Genomic DNA, 16,226 nt, shown 5'->3' on the forward strand with positions numbered 1-16,226 from the left:
TTGAACCTGGAATAATCCTAGCCGTTTATAAATGTTTGAGTCTAATTTGATAAATGAGGCATACTTGAATGACCTGCTCAAATAGGAAAACGAGTGAAGGCAATCTGTAATTTGAGTACATTGTGTTTGCATAATTACATGACAGTAATTTATCCACCCAGTTACATAATATCACAGTGTATTATAATGATTTGAGAACTTCAATGCACTTATGAAGAGACATTATTAGATCAAGCAAAGATCGTCATAACTATAACTGAGGCTGGGATCATTCACCCCTTTCCAAAAAGTAAAACCCTGTGACCTTGCAGGTTTATATATGACTACTTGACTGATAACAAGTTTGCCTCACTGTAATTGAGTGAAATTATATTTCTAACTAAGGAAGATGATGTGCACTTAAACGCAATGCTCACTGCTGTTCTGCCTTAAACATTAAACTGCCTCAAAATCTACAGAACATCAGCTAATCTATCATTAAAAGCATTTACAATGTAGTGATGATAACTAGTAATTACATTTTTGTTTTAAGACTTCCCTGCTAAAAAATGTGTCTAAAACCAGGCTAGCCCTAGAGGGGCTTTGGGCAATTTCTAGCTGGTCAGGCAGGCTCGGTGACCAGCTTAGGCTGGTTTTAGCTTTTTTTTGTGTTTTTACCCTGCAGTATTTGATTCCAATTTTAAAGCCAGATTAATTATGAAAATGTGGTGACAAAAATGTCCCTTGAAAAAAATTGTTGAAAAGGCATCATTCTATTACCTAACCTTTTATTACAATATATATGTGTGTGTATATATATACATACAGTATCTTGCCCCCTTCATCTGGGACACCACGTCTGTGACATTTACAGTTATTTATGTTTATTTTTTACTAATTTTGTTTTCTAAGGTCAAACATTAGTGCAAGGACTAACAAGTGTGCATAAAATAAAAAATGAAGATCTAATCATATAATTAATTAAAAAAAGATTGTTTGTTCCTTACTTTCATGTCATTGGTGTTATCAATGTTACAAATGTAATGTATAGATTTAGCTATGGATATGACAGAATTGTTTCCGATAAAATATCGTAGACTATAATTATTGATATATCCTTCAAACAATGTAAAACGTTTTCAGAATATTTTTGTAATTTAGTATTTATATATTTTGTTGACAGTCTTGGTGGCTAGTTGTCGTATTAACTTGCATGGTTATTTATTGGAGGAAAACTATGGTTAGCGTGGAACATTTTTGTAAGAGACAATTATCGTGATTATACGTAAAAAAAAAAACTAAATAAATAATAATAATAAAAACCCTCTAAAACGTATGTTTCAACTTGCTCAAAGTTCAGTTTTAATTTTACCACACAACGTTTGCCTTCACAGGGAGCGCGCGTTCACTGTGCTGGATGCGCGCTCCCGCAGTGCGGCGTTAAACATGGCTGCTCTCAGTAAGTCCATACCTCACAGCTGCTATGAGATCGGACACACATGGAGTACCTCATGTACGACCTCTACACTGCAGGTGACAGCCGGTGCCCTGGAAGCCTCCTTCAAAATATATGCTCCTCTTTATCTGGTAAGCATAAAGCGCTGACGTTAACGTTATTTCTCCAGCGCGAGAGCGCAGTTAGCTTGGCAGCTACTGTACAAGAGTCCTGCAGGACAAGACAAGGGCCCGGAGTAATTTCTGAATTGGTTGGACATTTACACCAATCTATGGCCTCAACCCGTCATGTTTTACATATATACGCCTTTAACATTTCAACTGAAAGATACAGCGATGTCATGCTCTGAAAAGCTGTCACAGTTCTGGTGATACTGATCAAACTGTCAAATAGTCTGGGAGCAACTTCGTGCCTAAACGTCTGCTAATGTTTTGCAATAACATTATGTAGGAAGTCCGCGAGCTTTTATAATAATTCTGACACTAAATTTGATTATAAACTACCTGGTTGGTTTATTAGATTTTCGCGATCGTTCTGATTAAACCGAAACTGCCCAATCGGAATCACCGTTTGCCCGAAAAAAAGCTGGCAAGAGGATTTTAGTTCTAGACGAGATGTTTTATTTGACCTTGATGCCCATTGGCTCTCACTTAACTGCTCAAGTCAGTTACTGTCAGTTTGGCATTGTCATTTTTAAACTGTGAAGCATCTTAACTTTGGACTCCAAAACAACAACAACAACACTATAATAACACTTAATGTTAACATTCGAGTCCAATGCAAAGCATTATGGGAAATATAAATCTCCTGCCCAGTTTCATCAATGCTACAAAAAGCATTCATGTAGTACAAACTTAATTACATCCATTTGACAAATTTAAATGAATAGAACGAATTGGAATCAAGTTGTGACAAAATGTTCTAGTATTGTGTTGCTTTAGTTAATTTTATAAATAAACCGAACAAGCAGCAAAAGCTTTTTTTTTCTTTTGTGCATGTAATCTCGATTGGTTGGTTTTTTTACACTCTTTTGAGGAAGACATTTAGTTGTCATTTTACACACATTTTTATTCCAAGCAACTTGCAGTACACTAGGGACAATTATCATTAAGTGCAATATTTTCAAAGGCACAATAGTAATTACACACACACACACACACACACACACACACACACACACACACACACACACACACAAAAGGATTTTTACTGCTTATTCAGTTTACTTAATTAAAAGGAACTAAAGCAACACAATTCAAAAACATTTAGCCACCACTTGATTTTATTGTGTTCTATTTATTTAAATGTGTAAAACTGGGGCTAAATGAATACATTTTGTGGTGTTTATGTAGCATTGATGAAACTGGGCTGGGTATTTCCATTTCACAGCATGCTTTGCATGGGAATGGATAGGAAGAACAAGTATGGAAAGTACTTGTATAGAATATGAGGAGATTTGTTCCTGTGTAATGTTCTGGTATATTGGTATTTAAAGAGTGTATGATAGGCTGGAGTTTTTGGGGTGACCATTGTGGTTGAGGATGGACTTTCATGTCCAAGTGATGTTTGATTTGAGTGCTGCTTAGCACCATAAGCAGTTGCTATTAAATTGACAGTGCAACTGTTTAACTGTCCATACACTTGCTCACCTGGCATATATTAATGATTACTAAAATAAATTAAGTTGGACCAAAGTAAGGAAATTAATAAATTGAGTTTGATAAACCTAATGAAGATGAGCTATAACTACTGTAGTCTAAATCCTAATCCAACAAAATTATGTTGGCTCAATGAAACTGACTTAATCTGAAAGAAAGACATGAAACTGCATGTAAAAACTTTCTCAAATTTATTAAGAGTTATACTTCATTGTAGATTTGAACCAGCAACCTTCCAGTTACTAGCACTGAGCTTTAGCCACTACATCACACACACATTTAACCACATTCTTGGGGTGTTGTCTCTGTAATATGTGTATTGCAAGTTTTTGTGGGATAAAAGTGTCAACTATGGGACAAATTAGGAAATGTATTGGTGAGTTATGGTGTGACCAAGACCGTCAGGGAAAGTTTTTTCGATCTTTATAGATCTGACAGTGTTGCGTCATGCTGTCAATTTTGACTGTGTCATTAGATTTCATTGCAAAACTGCAGTTCATTGTGGTGCAATGCCTGAACTGTAGAGTTGCAGTGTTGGCAAATGATCTGATTCAGTTTTGCAAAAATTATGGCTCATTGGAAAGTATCCTATATGGCCTAAATTATGTGGAAACCCCCCTCTAATTAATGCATTTGGCTATTCCAGTCATTTCTGTGAGGACAAATCTTAATGCTATGTCATACACAGGACCCACATTTTGGGCCCCAGGTACAGAAATATTTTAGAACAGTTTGGGATTGTGGTGGGGATAATATCCAGTAGAAACTTTTTGGATTCTGGGTTTTGGATTGATGGGTTGCAGGGTTCAAATAGTTGAGCTAAGAATTTCCTTAGCATAGAAGTTTCTTCTCTTGTGTTGTAGATTGCAGCCATCCTAAGACGAAGGAAAAAGGATTATTACAAGAAAAGGCTGGTTCCTGAGATCCTGCAATCCACTTCTTTCCTGACCGCAAATGGGGGCCTCTACATTGCATTCTTCTGCATTCTTCGGTGAGCTAACAAAATACTGTTAATAAGCAGTTCTGAGAAATGTATGCTCTGTGAGTGCTTTCCACGTGCATGCTCAACCTTTGAATCCCTGTCCTTATCAAGTGTTTAAAGTCTGAACATGAGATCATACCCATCCAGAAAGGATCTTGAATGAAATGTTGCATCCAAAATGAAAATTCATGACTGAATTTTCTATTGCTTCAAGATCTTATTTTGAACATTAAATACATCATGCATGGAGATAAAGTTTGAATTAATGACTGGTATTCTGCGTGACTGGACATGAAGTGTAGATTATCTAATTTACTTTATGGTTTCATTGAAATCCCGTTTAACCAAGACAAATGTTCACCAGTTATTTTATACTCCGATGAAAGCACCACAATTAATTTGAGCCATCTGTTATGTAGTTTATTCATGCTGACATTCTGATTTTAAATAACCAGCTACTGTATGCTTCCATTGCTTACTTTCTTCTACTGTTTTAGGAAGTTGCTGGGACGTTTCTACTCCTGGTCAGCTGGTTTTGGTGCAGCACTGCCTGCCTCATACATCGCCATATTAATAGAACGGAAAAGCAGGTTAGCCCTGACATTTTCCTTTCATCCTGAGAATATGTTTAGCCATTTTCTATACAAAGTTTATTGAAATTTACAGAGCAAAAGCATGCTCTATAATAGAGTTTAGGGTAATCTTAAACATACAAAAATACAACCCTACACAGTTACTTTGCAAAAACATGTCCCAAAAACTTAGACAAAGGCTTATTTAGTCATGCTTAAATAAATTAAGTTATTTATTAGCAGTTTATTACTGTTTTATAAAATGTATAGTTTCTTTCCTGGATGCTGATTGGTCAATAAAGCGTTCTAGCTGTTCAGTATGTGAACAGCTATGACGTAAAGCACCTTTTCACCTAGCTGAAGGATGGCACTTAAAGATTTGCTTAACATATGTTTTACAAAAAAATGTGCGTGCTTAATAATTTATTAGGTTTAAAGGCACTCACTGCTATACTGTATTGTGAAATTTCTTGTACCCTACTGCTTATGTTACATACACTTGTGGCTAAATGTTTGGAATAATGTACAGAGATTGCTGTTTCGGAAGGAAATTGGTATTTTACATCACCAAAGTGGCATTCAACTGATCAAAGTATAGTCAGTGCTGTTTCTTTACATCAGTAATGTCCTATCACTATTTGAAAAAAAAATATTTTTGAGTAGCCATCACTCCAACACCTTATCCTTGAGTAATCATGCTAAATCGCTAATTTGGTAGTAGAAAATCACTTACCATTATATCAAACATGGTTGAAAGATATTTAGTTAGTTAAATACATATATTTTTTAATTAATCTCTCCCAATTTGGAATGCACAATTCCCACTACTTAGTAGGTCCTCGTGATGGTGCGGTTACTCACCTCAATCCGTGTGGCGGAGGACAAGTATCAGTTGCCTTTGCTTCTGAGACCATCAATCCGCCCATCTTATCACATGGTTCGCTGTGCATGACACAGTGAAGACTCGCAGCATGTGGAGACTCATGCTACTCTCTGTGATTCACGCACAACTTACCACGCATCCCATTGAGAGCGAGAACCACTAATTGTGACCACGAGGACCCCATGTGACTACCCTCCCTAGCAACTGGGTCAATTTGGTTGCTTAGGAGACCTGGCTGGAGTCACTCAGCACACCCTGGATTCAAACTTGTGACCGAATCTCACCTGGGCATCTCCTTTTCTGCCTGTCTGCTTGTCAGACTTGCCAACTTGCACCACACAAACACATGCAGCAGATAAAATGTCAGAGAGAAGCGAGGCAAGGGGGTCTGAAATAAATAAGTGTGTGTGTGTGTGTGAGTTAAAGCAGTGTTTCTCAACTGGTGGGTCGCAGATACATTCTGACTGGGTCACGGACAGCAGGGAAAGAACAATGCCATGGTTCTCCCATTGAAAGTTTTTCTTGAAGATATTTTGGCGGCCGCCCAAGTGATAGCATATTTAGGACTGCCGTGGCAGATTTGATGATAATCTCGCAATCCGCTAAAGGCTTCTCATCTGCACTTTCACACGAGTGTAACAGAACCAGCTCGCGATCATAATATGCTCTTCTCTCTGCCGCGCGTGCAACAACCGGGCTTCCCGCAATATTGAAATGAGGAAAAAACGGGGTGATAATGGGCTCTTATAAGTAATATGCTTTTCAATTTTTAAAAGGGGGGGGAGAGAAAACTTCATGTGTTGATGTCAACAACAGAAATAACGTAACTTGAAGCATGTCCTTGTACTTTAAAACCATGAACAAATCTATGCAACATAAAAGGAAATGCAACCCAGGATACATTAAATACAGGTTATGTTTTTACTACGGTGGGTTACCACTTAATTTCCAATGTATCTGTCCTGAAGCAAAACCAGTTGAGAACCACTGAGTTAAAGGTACAGACAGGAGCAGTCTACAGTATATGTTAATAATGAATAATCATAGGACATTACTTGAAAAGCTCACACACGTGATGTCATTTTTAATTTAGTAGTTAATTTAACATGCTATGCTAACATGTAAACTAGCATGCTTTAGATTTATATCATGTTATATTTACATGCTTACATGTGGGGTAAAATGTCACCTGAGTATTTGGACAAACTGACAGTTAGAATGCCAAAGATCTGCAAATCTGTCATTGCTGAACGTCGAGGATGTTTTGATGAGAACTCTTTGAAGTAGTTTAAGAAGTTCTGAACATTTTTTTCAAATTGTAATAGTGATTTTTCACATTAGTAATGTCCTGACTACACATTGTGATCAGTTGAATGCCACTTTGTTGAATAAAAGTAACAATTTCTTTCCATAAGAGCAAAATATTTACATTATTCTAAACTTTTGGAGTATATTATATTTGTACTCTTTGTTCTTATACAGGAGAGGACTTCTAACAATTTATATGGCAAACCTGGTAAGATTTTGTTTTGCATTTATTTATATATATATATATATATATATATATATATATATATATATATATATATAGATTATTTTCAGTTCCACTGCATAAAATCTTCTTGACAGTTCTTTCATACTTCCACAACAATTTCCTGGCAGTAGTGAGCATCACATCTGTTATCTGTCACTTATGTTTCTTTTTCTGGAAAGCTCTGGTCAAAATTGTCTGTTTCAAAACCAAAACTGATTTTGATCTTAAGTGCTCCGTGTCATTTCCAGGCAACAGAGACGATTTTTCGTATGGCTGTCACAAGGGGTCTCATTAATCCTATGAAACACGGAGAGGTACTTTCACGTTTTTCTGGATATTTACTACTTCATGCACAGATAATTTAGTACTGTTGATGCAATGGCACTTAACACACATTCAGAAGCGTTATTGATGAACTCAGCCAGCCGGTTAAACTGACCCTGACCATGAAAAGTGATTTAAGTCTTGATCTTTATGATTCCACCTGTTTTTTAGGTTCTTCTCTTCTGCCTGACTGCATCTCTTTACATGTTTTTCTTCAGGTAAGTTGGTCAGGTGTTTGCTATAAGTAAAGAGACTTAAAGAAAATAAATGTATATTTAAATAAATAAATACTTTTAAAACAAAATATATCATAAGTTGTGTGGTTAAATTATAATTATTCATTGTAGGTCATTCAAAGTTTAGTGTTGTTTATGGGACAATTATTTTAAGACTATTGCTAATTCTTTGGGTAAGAGGTTCAGAACCTATTTTTATTATAAGGATTTACCCTATAACAACTATTAGCTTTGATATCTGATTTATTTTTAGATGTAAAGACGGACTAAATGGCTTTGCGTTCTCTGCCTTAAAGTAAGTGTTTATTATTACATTTATATGACATGATATTAATATATACATTATTGAATTTGCTATTTTTATATTCCTTTGGATTTACAGTTAATCCTAAAGCATCCAAGGAAACATCCTGTTCAGGGCATAAATACTATTCGTCAGATTTTAGTTGCTCTGTTAAAGAAGATTATGTGTCTGGCTGTGACAGATTTATTGTTGGAAAGGAGGAGATCCCAACACACTCTTGTCTGGCCGAGCAGACATACCCACAAGGCTCAGAGAGAGCCGTGGTACCGCCAGAGCAAAGACCAGAGCGCACACCTGCCTCTAGGAAGAGCTGCATCAGAGCACTTGCACGCAGACTGCTAGATTCAGTGTAAGTGTGACATCCACTATGCCAGCGTGTATACCAAACCTGTATGTGAGACTATGGTATTTTTGGTAGAAGATTCATAGACCCCTTTATTGTCTTGCTCAGCAACAGTCGTACAAACTGTTACCACCAAGAAAGCTTTACAACATTGGTCCAAAATGAGCTTTTTGCCATATCTGCAAAGGGCAAGTCCATTAAGAAGATTAACTAACTATAATAATTTTTCACCAGCCACGAAATTGAATGATCAGTTACTATCCTTTAAAGAATATGTTTTTGTTCCTATTCAAATTATTTAACCGTTTTGCCTTCGTATCCTCATGCGACCCAACGTCCATATGTATGGACATGGTAATTTGGCTTCACTACACGCAACGCATAATTTAAATTCATTTAACTGAATGATCTCAGTTTAGAACACTCTGTGCTGTCAGTAAAAGGGTCAAACTTTCAACATATGGAGTCATGTGACAAAACAACATGGCGCTGATCACAGCGTAGTTTGTCTTTGGGAGAAATGCCAACAAAACTACATCTGGTATGTAGTGATGTCAAAAGTACCAGTACTTCGGTACCAAGTCGATACTAAAATGAAAAAGATGTAACATACCAGTGTTTCTACAGTACCGGTAGTACAGAGCACCGACTAGATTCTGTAACTTACTAATTTTAGTGCATGTTCTGATACTCCTTTTATACAGAAATGGACAATTAATCAAATTAAAATTTCTATATGTCCTAGTGTGATTATTAAACCGTAAATGGATGTAATTCAATTAAATAAATATTTAGTCTGCATGTGAATGTGTGAAGATATTCATATGCTGAAAACACATTTTATGAGCATAATGTGCTGTGCATGTTGTAGTAGATTAAAGAGCACTACTTTACTGCAGACTATACTGTATATTTCTTCAATTAAATTGCAGGATTTTTTTAGCTTCAATAATGATTCTGGGTAATTAAATCAACGTTTTACCTGGAAGTGTGTAACTATCGACTTCACGTCAAAATAAAAGTTAGTTTCAAAATAAAATCTTGACGTGCAAAATGTACGAAATTGCAACTGAAATATATTACTAGTGTTTAGTTGGTGCGAAATACTGAAATGTATGTACTGTGGCAACACTACTAGTAAAAAACATAATTAAGTTTTAAACCCCCATATGAGGACGTACATTTTTAGGAAAACTTGAAGAAAACGTTTTCTGCATGTTTTTTTAAGTGCTACTAGTTACATATCAAAAAGGGAAATGGAAAATGCTCACAGCAGTTACTCTCGAGTCTCATGAGGTTATAAAAAGTTACATTCAGCATCATATACAAGATGAGTCCATCTCTTTCTTTTAAAGATACTGCACGTCACAGAAATTTGATTTTGTTCCCCAAATTTCTGTATTGGTGTGTCAATGTGAGAAGTATACCACATGGACGTCTGTAGAAAAAAAACAAAACTTTAGGCAACCTAGATAAACTTCTGTTTGTTCATTTTTCCACTGAGGTGAAAGTTATTTTATGGCATGTAAGCCGTGACTTAAATATCTCACGTGACTTACATTAGGAAGGTTAAGGCAGTTCCTAATCAAGTTACTGGCAAAAGTCACTTTTTACTTGCATTTTGCTCTTGACGAGTGTTAATTTTGGACCCTGCTTATCTGACCATGAGCTCCATTGTCATGTGCGTATGTCCCCTTGTATTCATTGTGCATGTGTTGTTGCCTTCAGATGCAAACATGGACCCAGGCATAGATGTTGCAAACACTATCAAGACAACTGCATCTCCTACTGTGTTAAAGTAAGAGTCTGAGACCTCCTATCCTGGTGTCTTTCAAACCATTCATCTATTTGTTCTGAGCGCTTGTGTTTGAAAGGTAGAGAGACAAATAATGTGAGAGTATAAATGTGAAGGGTTTTTTTTCTGGGTGAAAGGCTGTGTCGATAACAGTGCCCTATGCTCACTACCTGAGAGCTGCAAGTTGAAAGCTTGAGAGCAACTTTGGAAACACTTCAAGATTATGTTGCTTTGTGTTTTAAAGGGGTTCATCCGGATGTTCAGTGTGGGTTACCTCATTCAGTGCTGTCTGAAGGTGCCATCAACATTCAGACAGGTCTTTACGAAACCCTCTTCCCTGCTCTTGCTACTCTACAACAAAGAGAACTTCCAGCTAGGAGCTTTCCTTGGATCTTTTGTCAGTATATACAAGGTACTTCGGCACACCTATGATCCACTTGTGGTGTATTTTTTTTCCCCCCCTATAAGACAGCAATTTTTCTCTTGAACTTTTAGTGGGCTTTGTTTGCCTCTCCTTTTGTCATAGAGGTTGTGAAATCTCCATCTCTCTTCCATTTTCTTAAAGGGCACAAGCTGTCTACTGAGATGGATGCGTAACCTGGATGATGAGCTCCATGCTCTTATAGCAGGTAAATTGGTATTTAAACCCATTGCTTACCAAACCGACTGCACCCGACTGACTTTGCACATTCCTTCTCGGTTCTCACCCCCCTGTTCCCATCTCTCTTTTCAGGTTTTCTTGCTGGGACCTCAATGTTCTTCTACAAGAGCACCTCCATCTCAATGTACCTCTTCTCCAAATTAGTGGAGGTAATTATTCACTTTATTTTTGTGGTCTCAGATCAGCAAGTCGTGCTTCACATTAGCTTTTCTGATGCTTGGGGAACAATGCTGTCCTACAAATCCAAAAAGCCGTAACTATGGCAACAATCAAAGTGAGACAATGGGTTCAAAGGGGTTTTATTGTTGAGTCAAGTGTGGATTATAAAACCATTGCGCAAAGCCCATCTGTCACCGGACAGATCATAGTTTTAGACAGTGTTTTCCAAACGTTTTTGCTGTAAGTACCCCCACAGCAACATCAGTAAAGCTCAAGTATCCCTTCATGGACACAAAACCAAAGATTTGTACTTAAGGCTAAATACCATATTTAAATAAAATGTATGCTAAATACCATATTTAAATAAAATGTATGCTAAATACCATATTTAAATAAAATATATGCTGTTTATTCATGAAACACATACACAAAACAGGCCAATTAAGGCCATGAAATGTGTATTTAGAATCAACTAATGCTGTTAAATATACAGGGCTATCGTCTAACTTGGTCAAATTGGGAAATATAATTTTTACGAATTTTAGTTTTTCGTCATTTTGTTAGACGGTAGCAATATTAACATGTATAAACAATAAACATGTTGGCCAAACTATATACATTTTAATTTGTTAGGCCTGCAAGTTTGTTGTTCACATGCATAATTTGTACTATTTACAAATATGTACACTTACACTGATCAGCCACAACATTAAACCCACCTGCCTAATATTGTGTAGGTCCCCCGTGTTGCCAAAACGGCCCAAGGAATAGCATTCTGAGATGATATTCTTCTCACCACAATTTTACAGAGTGGTTATCTGAGTGGGGCGGCACGGTGGTGCAGCGGTTAGCACTGTCGCCTCACAGCAAGAAGGTCGTGGGTTCAAACCCTGGTTGCCCCGGCCTTTCTGTGTGGAGTTTGCATGTTCTCCCCGTGTCTGCGTGGGTTCTCTCTGGGTACTCCGGCTTCCTCCCACCATCCAAAAAGACATGCAGTCTAGGTTAATTGGTGTCTCCAAAAAAAATTGCCCTAGGTGTGGATGTGGATGTGGAGGTGAGTGTGAGTGTATGTCTGTCTATGTGTGGCCCTGCGATGGACTGGCGACCTATCCAGGGTGTCCCCTGCCTTTCGCCCAATGTTAGCTGGGATAGGCTCCAGCCCCCCGTGACCCTGTACACAGGATAAGCGGTTGACGATGGATGGATGGATGGATGGATGGATGGTTATCTGAGTTGCTGTCAGTTTGAACCAGTCTGGTCATTCTCTGTTGATCTCTCAACAACAAGGCATTTCCATCCACAGAACTGCCGCTCACTGGATGTTTGTAGTTTTTGGCACCATTCTGAGTAAATTCTAGAGACTGTTGTGTGTGAAAATCCCAGAAGATCAACAGTTACAGAAATACTCAAACCAGCCCATCTGGCACCAATAATCATCCATCTGATTATCTAATCAGCCAATCGTGTGGCAGCAGAGCAGTGTATAAAATCATTCAGATACAGATCAGGAGCTTCAGTTAATGTTCACATCAACCATCAGAATGGGGAAAAATTTGATCTCAGTGATTTGGACTGTGGCATGATTGTTGGTGCATGATGGGTTGGTTTGAGTATTTCTGTAACTGCTGATCACCTGAGATTTTCACACAACAGTCTTTAAAACCTTTAAGGTTTACCAAAAACATCCAGTGAGCAGCAGTTCTGTGGATGGAGAGGTCAACAGAGAATGGCCAGACTGGTTTAAACTGACAAAGTCTACAGTAACTCAGATAACCGCTCTGTACAATTGTGGTGAGAAGAATAGCAACTCACAATTTTATTCTGAGATCCGGGTTTGTGCTGTTTTGATGGCACGAGGGGGACCTGCACAATATTAGGCAGGTGGTTTTAATGTTGTGGCTGATCAGTGTATATTTTGAACAAGTGCTAAAACGGTCAGTTCTGAGTTTTGTTTTGGTTAGGTGAATAAAAACAAGAGTGGAGTGGCATGGCTTCTTTATTATAATTAAATGTTTCTTTTTTTTGTTGTATTTAATTTGAGATTGTTCAAATGAAGAAAATAAGTTTTGATTTTGAGTCATGCATTTTAAGTTCAACATGGCAAAATGGTTTTCGTGTACCCCCTGAAACCTGCTTATCTAACCCCGGGTGGGAATCAATGGTCTAAGAGACCCAATTTAGTTTATAACTCAATTAGTTCACACTTTTACATTTTGCATGTAGTGATGGCGTTTGTAAATTATGTTCCGTATTTTAAATGAAACTTTTAGGAGTGTCATATCTACATCACATCTGTATAGATATGTATACTGTACTAGTAATCACTGTTTTTATAGACGCTATATTTCAAAGGAATCGAAGCAGGCAGGTTTCCGTACTTCTCTGAGGCGGACACAATCATTTATGCAATCTCCACCGCCATCTGTTTCCAAGCGGTAAGTAAGAAAGCACCTTTTGCATACCCAAGGAAAATGTTGTTGAAGTCATGTATTGAATGAGAATCTGTACTTGAATATGTCACAATCGATTAATTTGTCATAATCTGATCATTAATTATGAAACTGAAATGAATGTACTATTATTACTATTTAGGTTGTCTTAAGTGAATGTAAACAGGCGGGACAAAAAATCAGATATGTGTAATGTCAGTTCTGTGGATTAATCTTTGCTGCCTAATAGACTTGCTGTTTTATATTATGTTGGTAATTTTAATCATTTGACAATATTTAAAAAAGAAAAAAAAAGAAAAAGAGAAACTCACTTCCCTTAATTAATTTATTTTATTACTGGCTGTTCACTTCAATAATTACTTCCAAAAACTTGGAAGCAGTGTTAAAGTCAGAAATACTTGCCAATGTTTTAAATTAATTAAATGTATCTTTAATATATTAAAATGTTTGAATAATTTTTTTTTAAATATAATTGTATCTGTTTTGTTGTATCTTTATTTTTGTATGCATTTATGTCTTTTCAGGCTCTGTAAAGTAACCTTGAGTTTTAGAAAGCTGATTTATAAATAAAACATATTTAAAATTAATATTTATATAGTTTTTGCTATAATAATATATTAACGCTTTATAAAATATTTGTCCATTTGAATTGGTCTGCCATTGTTTAAGCAAACCGATAGTTCCGCCCCAAAGTCATGCCATTGGTTGAGCAAATTTTGCTGTGTCGAGCTAGTCTGGATGCTTAATATGTTAGCAATATTGAAAGCGCCACCAAGCCACAGTATTTGCACTTTTTGAGGAAATCATCCAACAGATTGTTTACTTCTAGTTGTCTTTGCATATTAAGTTGAAATAGGAGATAGATTTAGCAATCGTTAACAGAAATGATTTTTCTTTAACGTGCTGTGGTCTGATCTGAACTATGTTGGATTATGTGCATATCTTAGGCTGTTATGGAAGTGCAAAATCTGAGACCCTCATACTGGAAGTTTCTACTGCGGTTGACGAAGGGCAGGTGTGTATTAGTGGACAACTGGGACTGTTTATTATTAAGTGGTAGAATGTGTAGTTGAACGTCTGGTACATTGTAAATTATTGATCTCGTACTCTAGGTTTGCTCTGATGAACAGAAAAGTGCTTGATACGTTTGGAACCGAGTCTTCCAGAAACTTCGGTGACTTCAAACCTAAACTGGACCCCAGATACGTGCTATGTCCAATGGACATGGATGTGCAGCTGGGCTGACAGACCCTGGGACACCAGGAATGACACAAAGGCACGGAAAACTCTCGATATTGCACACACTATTACATTCTCTCGTCTTGAAACTCTATGTCATTAAATGGGAAGTGAATGTGTGAAGGCAGTAATATGTTTACTTTAATGATGATGATGATGATATAAAACATTTTGTTATGTAATCACTGCAGGCAATACGTGACCTCTGTGTGCATGATATCAGCACTGGTTCAACTGAAGATAATTTAAAGTTCATAGGAATGGTTGCTTGTTATTTACTACATTCTCAAGGGCACAATGGTGACGGAGAATGTGTTCACACTAACTCAGAACTTCCTGTATGTTCCCTGCACAGGATTTGACCTGCAATCTTTGTGTATCATAACCACTAGGCTTTGAGATTAATTTTGTTTTTAATGTTTTTTAATCCGATGTATTGAAATGTTCAGACACTGCTGTTTAAAACATGGCGTCGTGTACCTCCTGAAGGTTATACTGGGATGCTGGATAATTTTTGGTCATTTTCATTTCAAATTCTGTCTTGGTTACCAAAATTAAGCAAATCAGTAATTAACTTTCTTTATCTGCCACAGTCACATTATGCAGGTTAGACCATCAGAAAAAGATCTTACTGACATCACTGTTGGATTAGATCTCTTCTTTATACTCCGCATGTTCTTTGTCCTTAGAGATAGAAATATATTGAGACATTCTCTATAACTTAAGTAGAGGCGTAAAAATATACTAGTACAAAAACCTTTAATTGCAGATTTACTATTCACAGATATTCTTTTGGCAGATTATCACTTATTTGAATGGACTTTAGCCTTCACTTTCTCTAGCAGAGCTTTTTGAATTAGCAATAACAATATAGAGTAAAATCGTACAATATAATCAGCGTCTTGCTGTGTATTTGAAACTGTAATTTATGTAAAAAGAAAAAAACCTTATGTCTTTGATGTTTGTATAAAGGCAAATGCTTTATATTAAAACAAATAAGAAAACAAATGTTTCAAAGAGTATTTCTATTTAGGTGCATCATCTGTTGCATTGCTTTAAAGGTACATTTCAACTTCCTTTCTGAGTAACGTGAAGTAAGGATTTTGGTATGATAATTTAGCTGAAAGATTTAAACCAAAACTAAAATATTTATAATGATTTCAAAAGCTGTTAAGACATCCATAAGCAACTAGATTGCCAAATTATAGAAATGTATGTAAATACATTTAACAATTTAAAATAGTATGTTTACAAACTCTTCTGAAATCTTGAAACTCATAATAATTTTTCTTTTATAAAATGTTTAGATTTTGTTGTTACACTTCTCTCTTTCCCCCCTCTTAATTCACATAAATAAAAATCAGAAATAAATAATGTTTTATTGCAGAAATTATTGTTAGCGTTTACTGTAAATAATTAAAGTTCCATGAACAATTAGATATTGAACGGTGTTGAGAATAGTTAAATTATTGAATATATTTAACTATTTAAAATATTCTGTTTACAATCTTTTCGCTGAAATCATGACACCAATTATATATTTTACAATAACAAAATATGCAGCGTTGGTAAAATGTACAATTTTATTTAGATATGTGATTTAATGCAGAAGTTATTTGACTGTCAGCGTTCACTTTAAATTGAAACTTAA

At 36.3% G+C, this 16,226-nt stretch overlaps 1 protein-coding gene across 1 annotated transcript; it reads left to right on the plus strand.

Moving 5' to 3' along the window:
* Positions 1–1,409: 1,409 nt before the first annotated feature.
* On the plus strand, positions 1,410–15,545 carry LOC127636730 (transmembrane protein 135-like). The gene is made up of 15 exons (XM_052117425.1): positions 1,410–1,566; positions 3,957–4,084; positions 4,573–4,665; positions 7,013–7,046; positions 7,313–7,378; positions 7,560–7,606; positions 7,878–7,919; positions 8,110–8,277; positions 10,000–10,069; positions 10,311–10,478; positions 10,632–10,695; positions 10,800–10,876; positions 13,223–13,321; positions 14,284–14,351; positions 14,449–15,545. Exons 1-15 carry the CDS (start codon positions 1,426–1,428, stop codon positions 14,579–14,581), a joined length of 1,398 nt encoding a protein of 465 aa, XP_051973385.1. The 5' UTR covers positions 1,410–1,425; the 3' UTR covers positions 14,582–15,545.
* Positions 15,546–16,226: the final 681 nt, after the last annotated feature.

Source organism: Xyrauchen texanus, chromosome 44, assembly GCF_025860055.1.
Source record: "Xyrauchen texanus isolate HMW12.3.18 chromosome 44, RBS_HiC_50CHRs, whole genome shotgun sequence".
Taxonomy (NCBI): domain Eukaryota; kingdom Metazoa; phylum Chordata; class Actinopteri; order Cypriniformes; family Catostomidae; genus Xyrauchen; species Xyrauchen texanus.

What these genes read in the sequence shown, in the direction of transcription:
- LOC127636730 (XM_052117425.1), top strand. Translation starts at nt 1,426, where the DNA reads ATGGCTGCTCTCAGTAAGTCCATACCTCACAGCTGCTATGAGATCGGA. An exon ending in ATCCTATGAAACACGGAGAG is followed by an intron (nt 7,379 to 7,559) that starts GTACTTTCACGT and finishes CCTGTTTTTTAG; the next exon opens with GTTCTTCTCTTCTGCCTGAC. An exon ending in CGCAGACTGCTAGATTCAGT is followed by an intron (nt 8,278 to 9,999) that starts GTAAGTGTGACA and finishes TGTTGCCTTCAG; the next exon opens with ATGCAAACATGGACCCAGGC.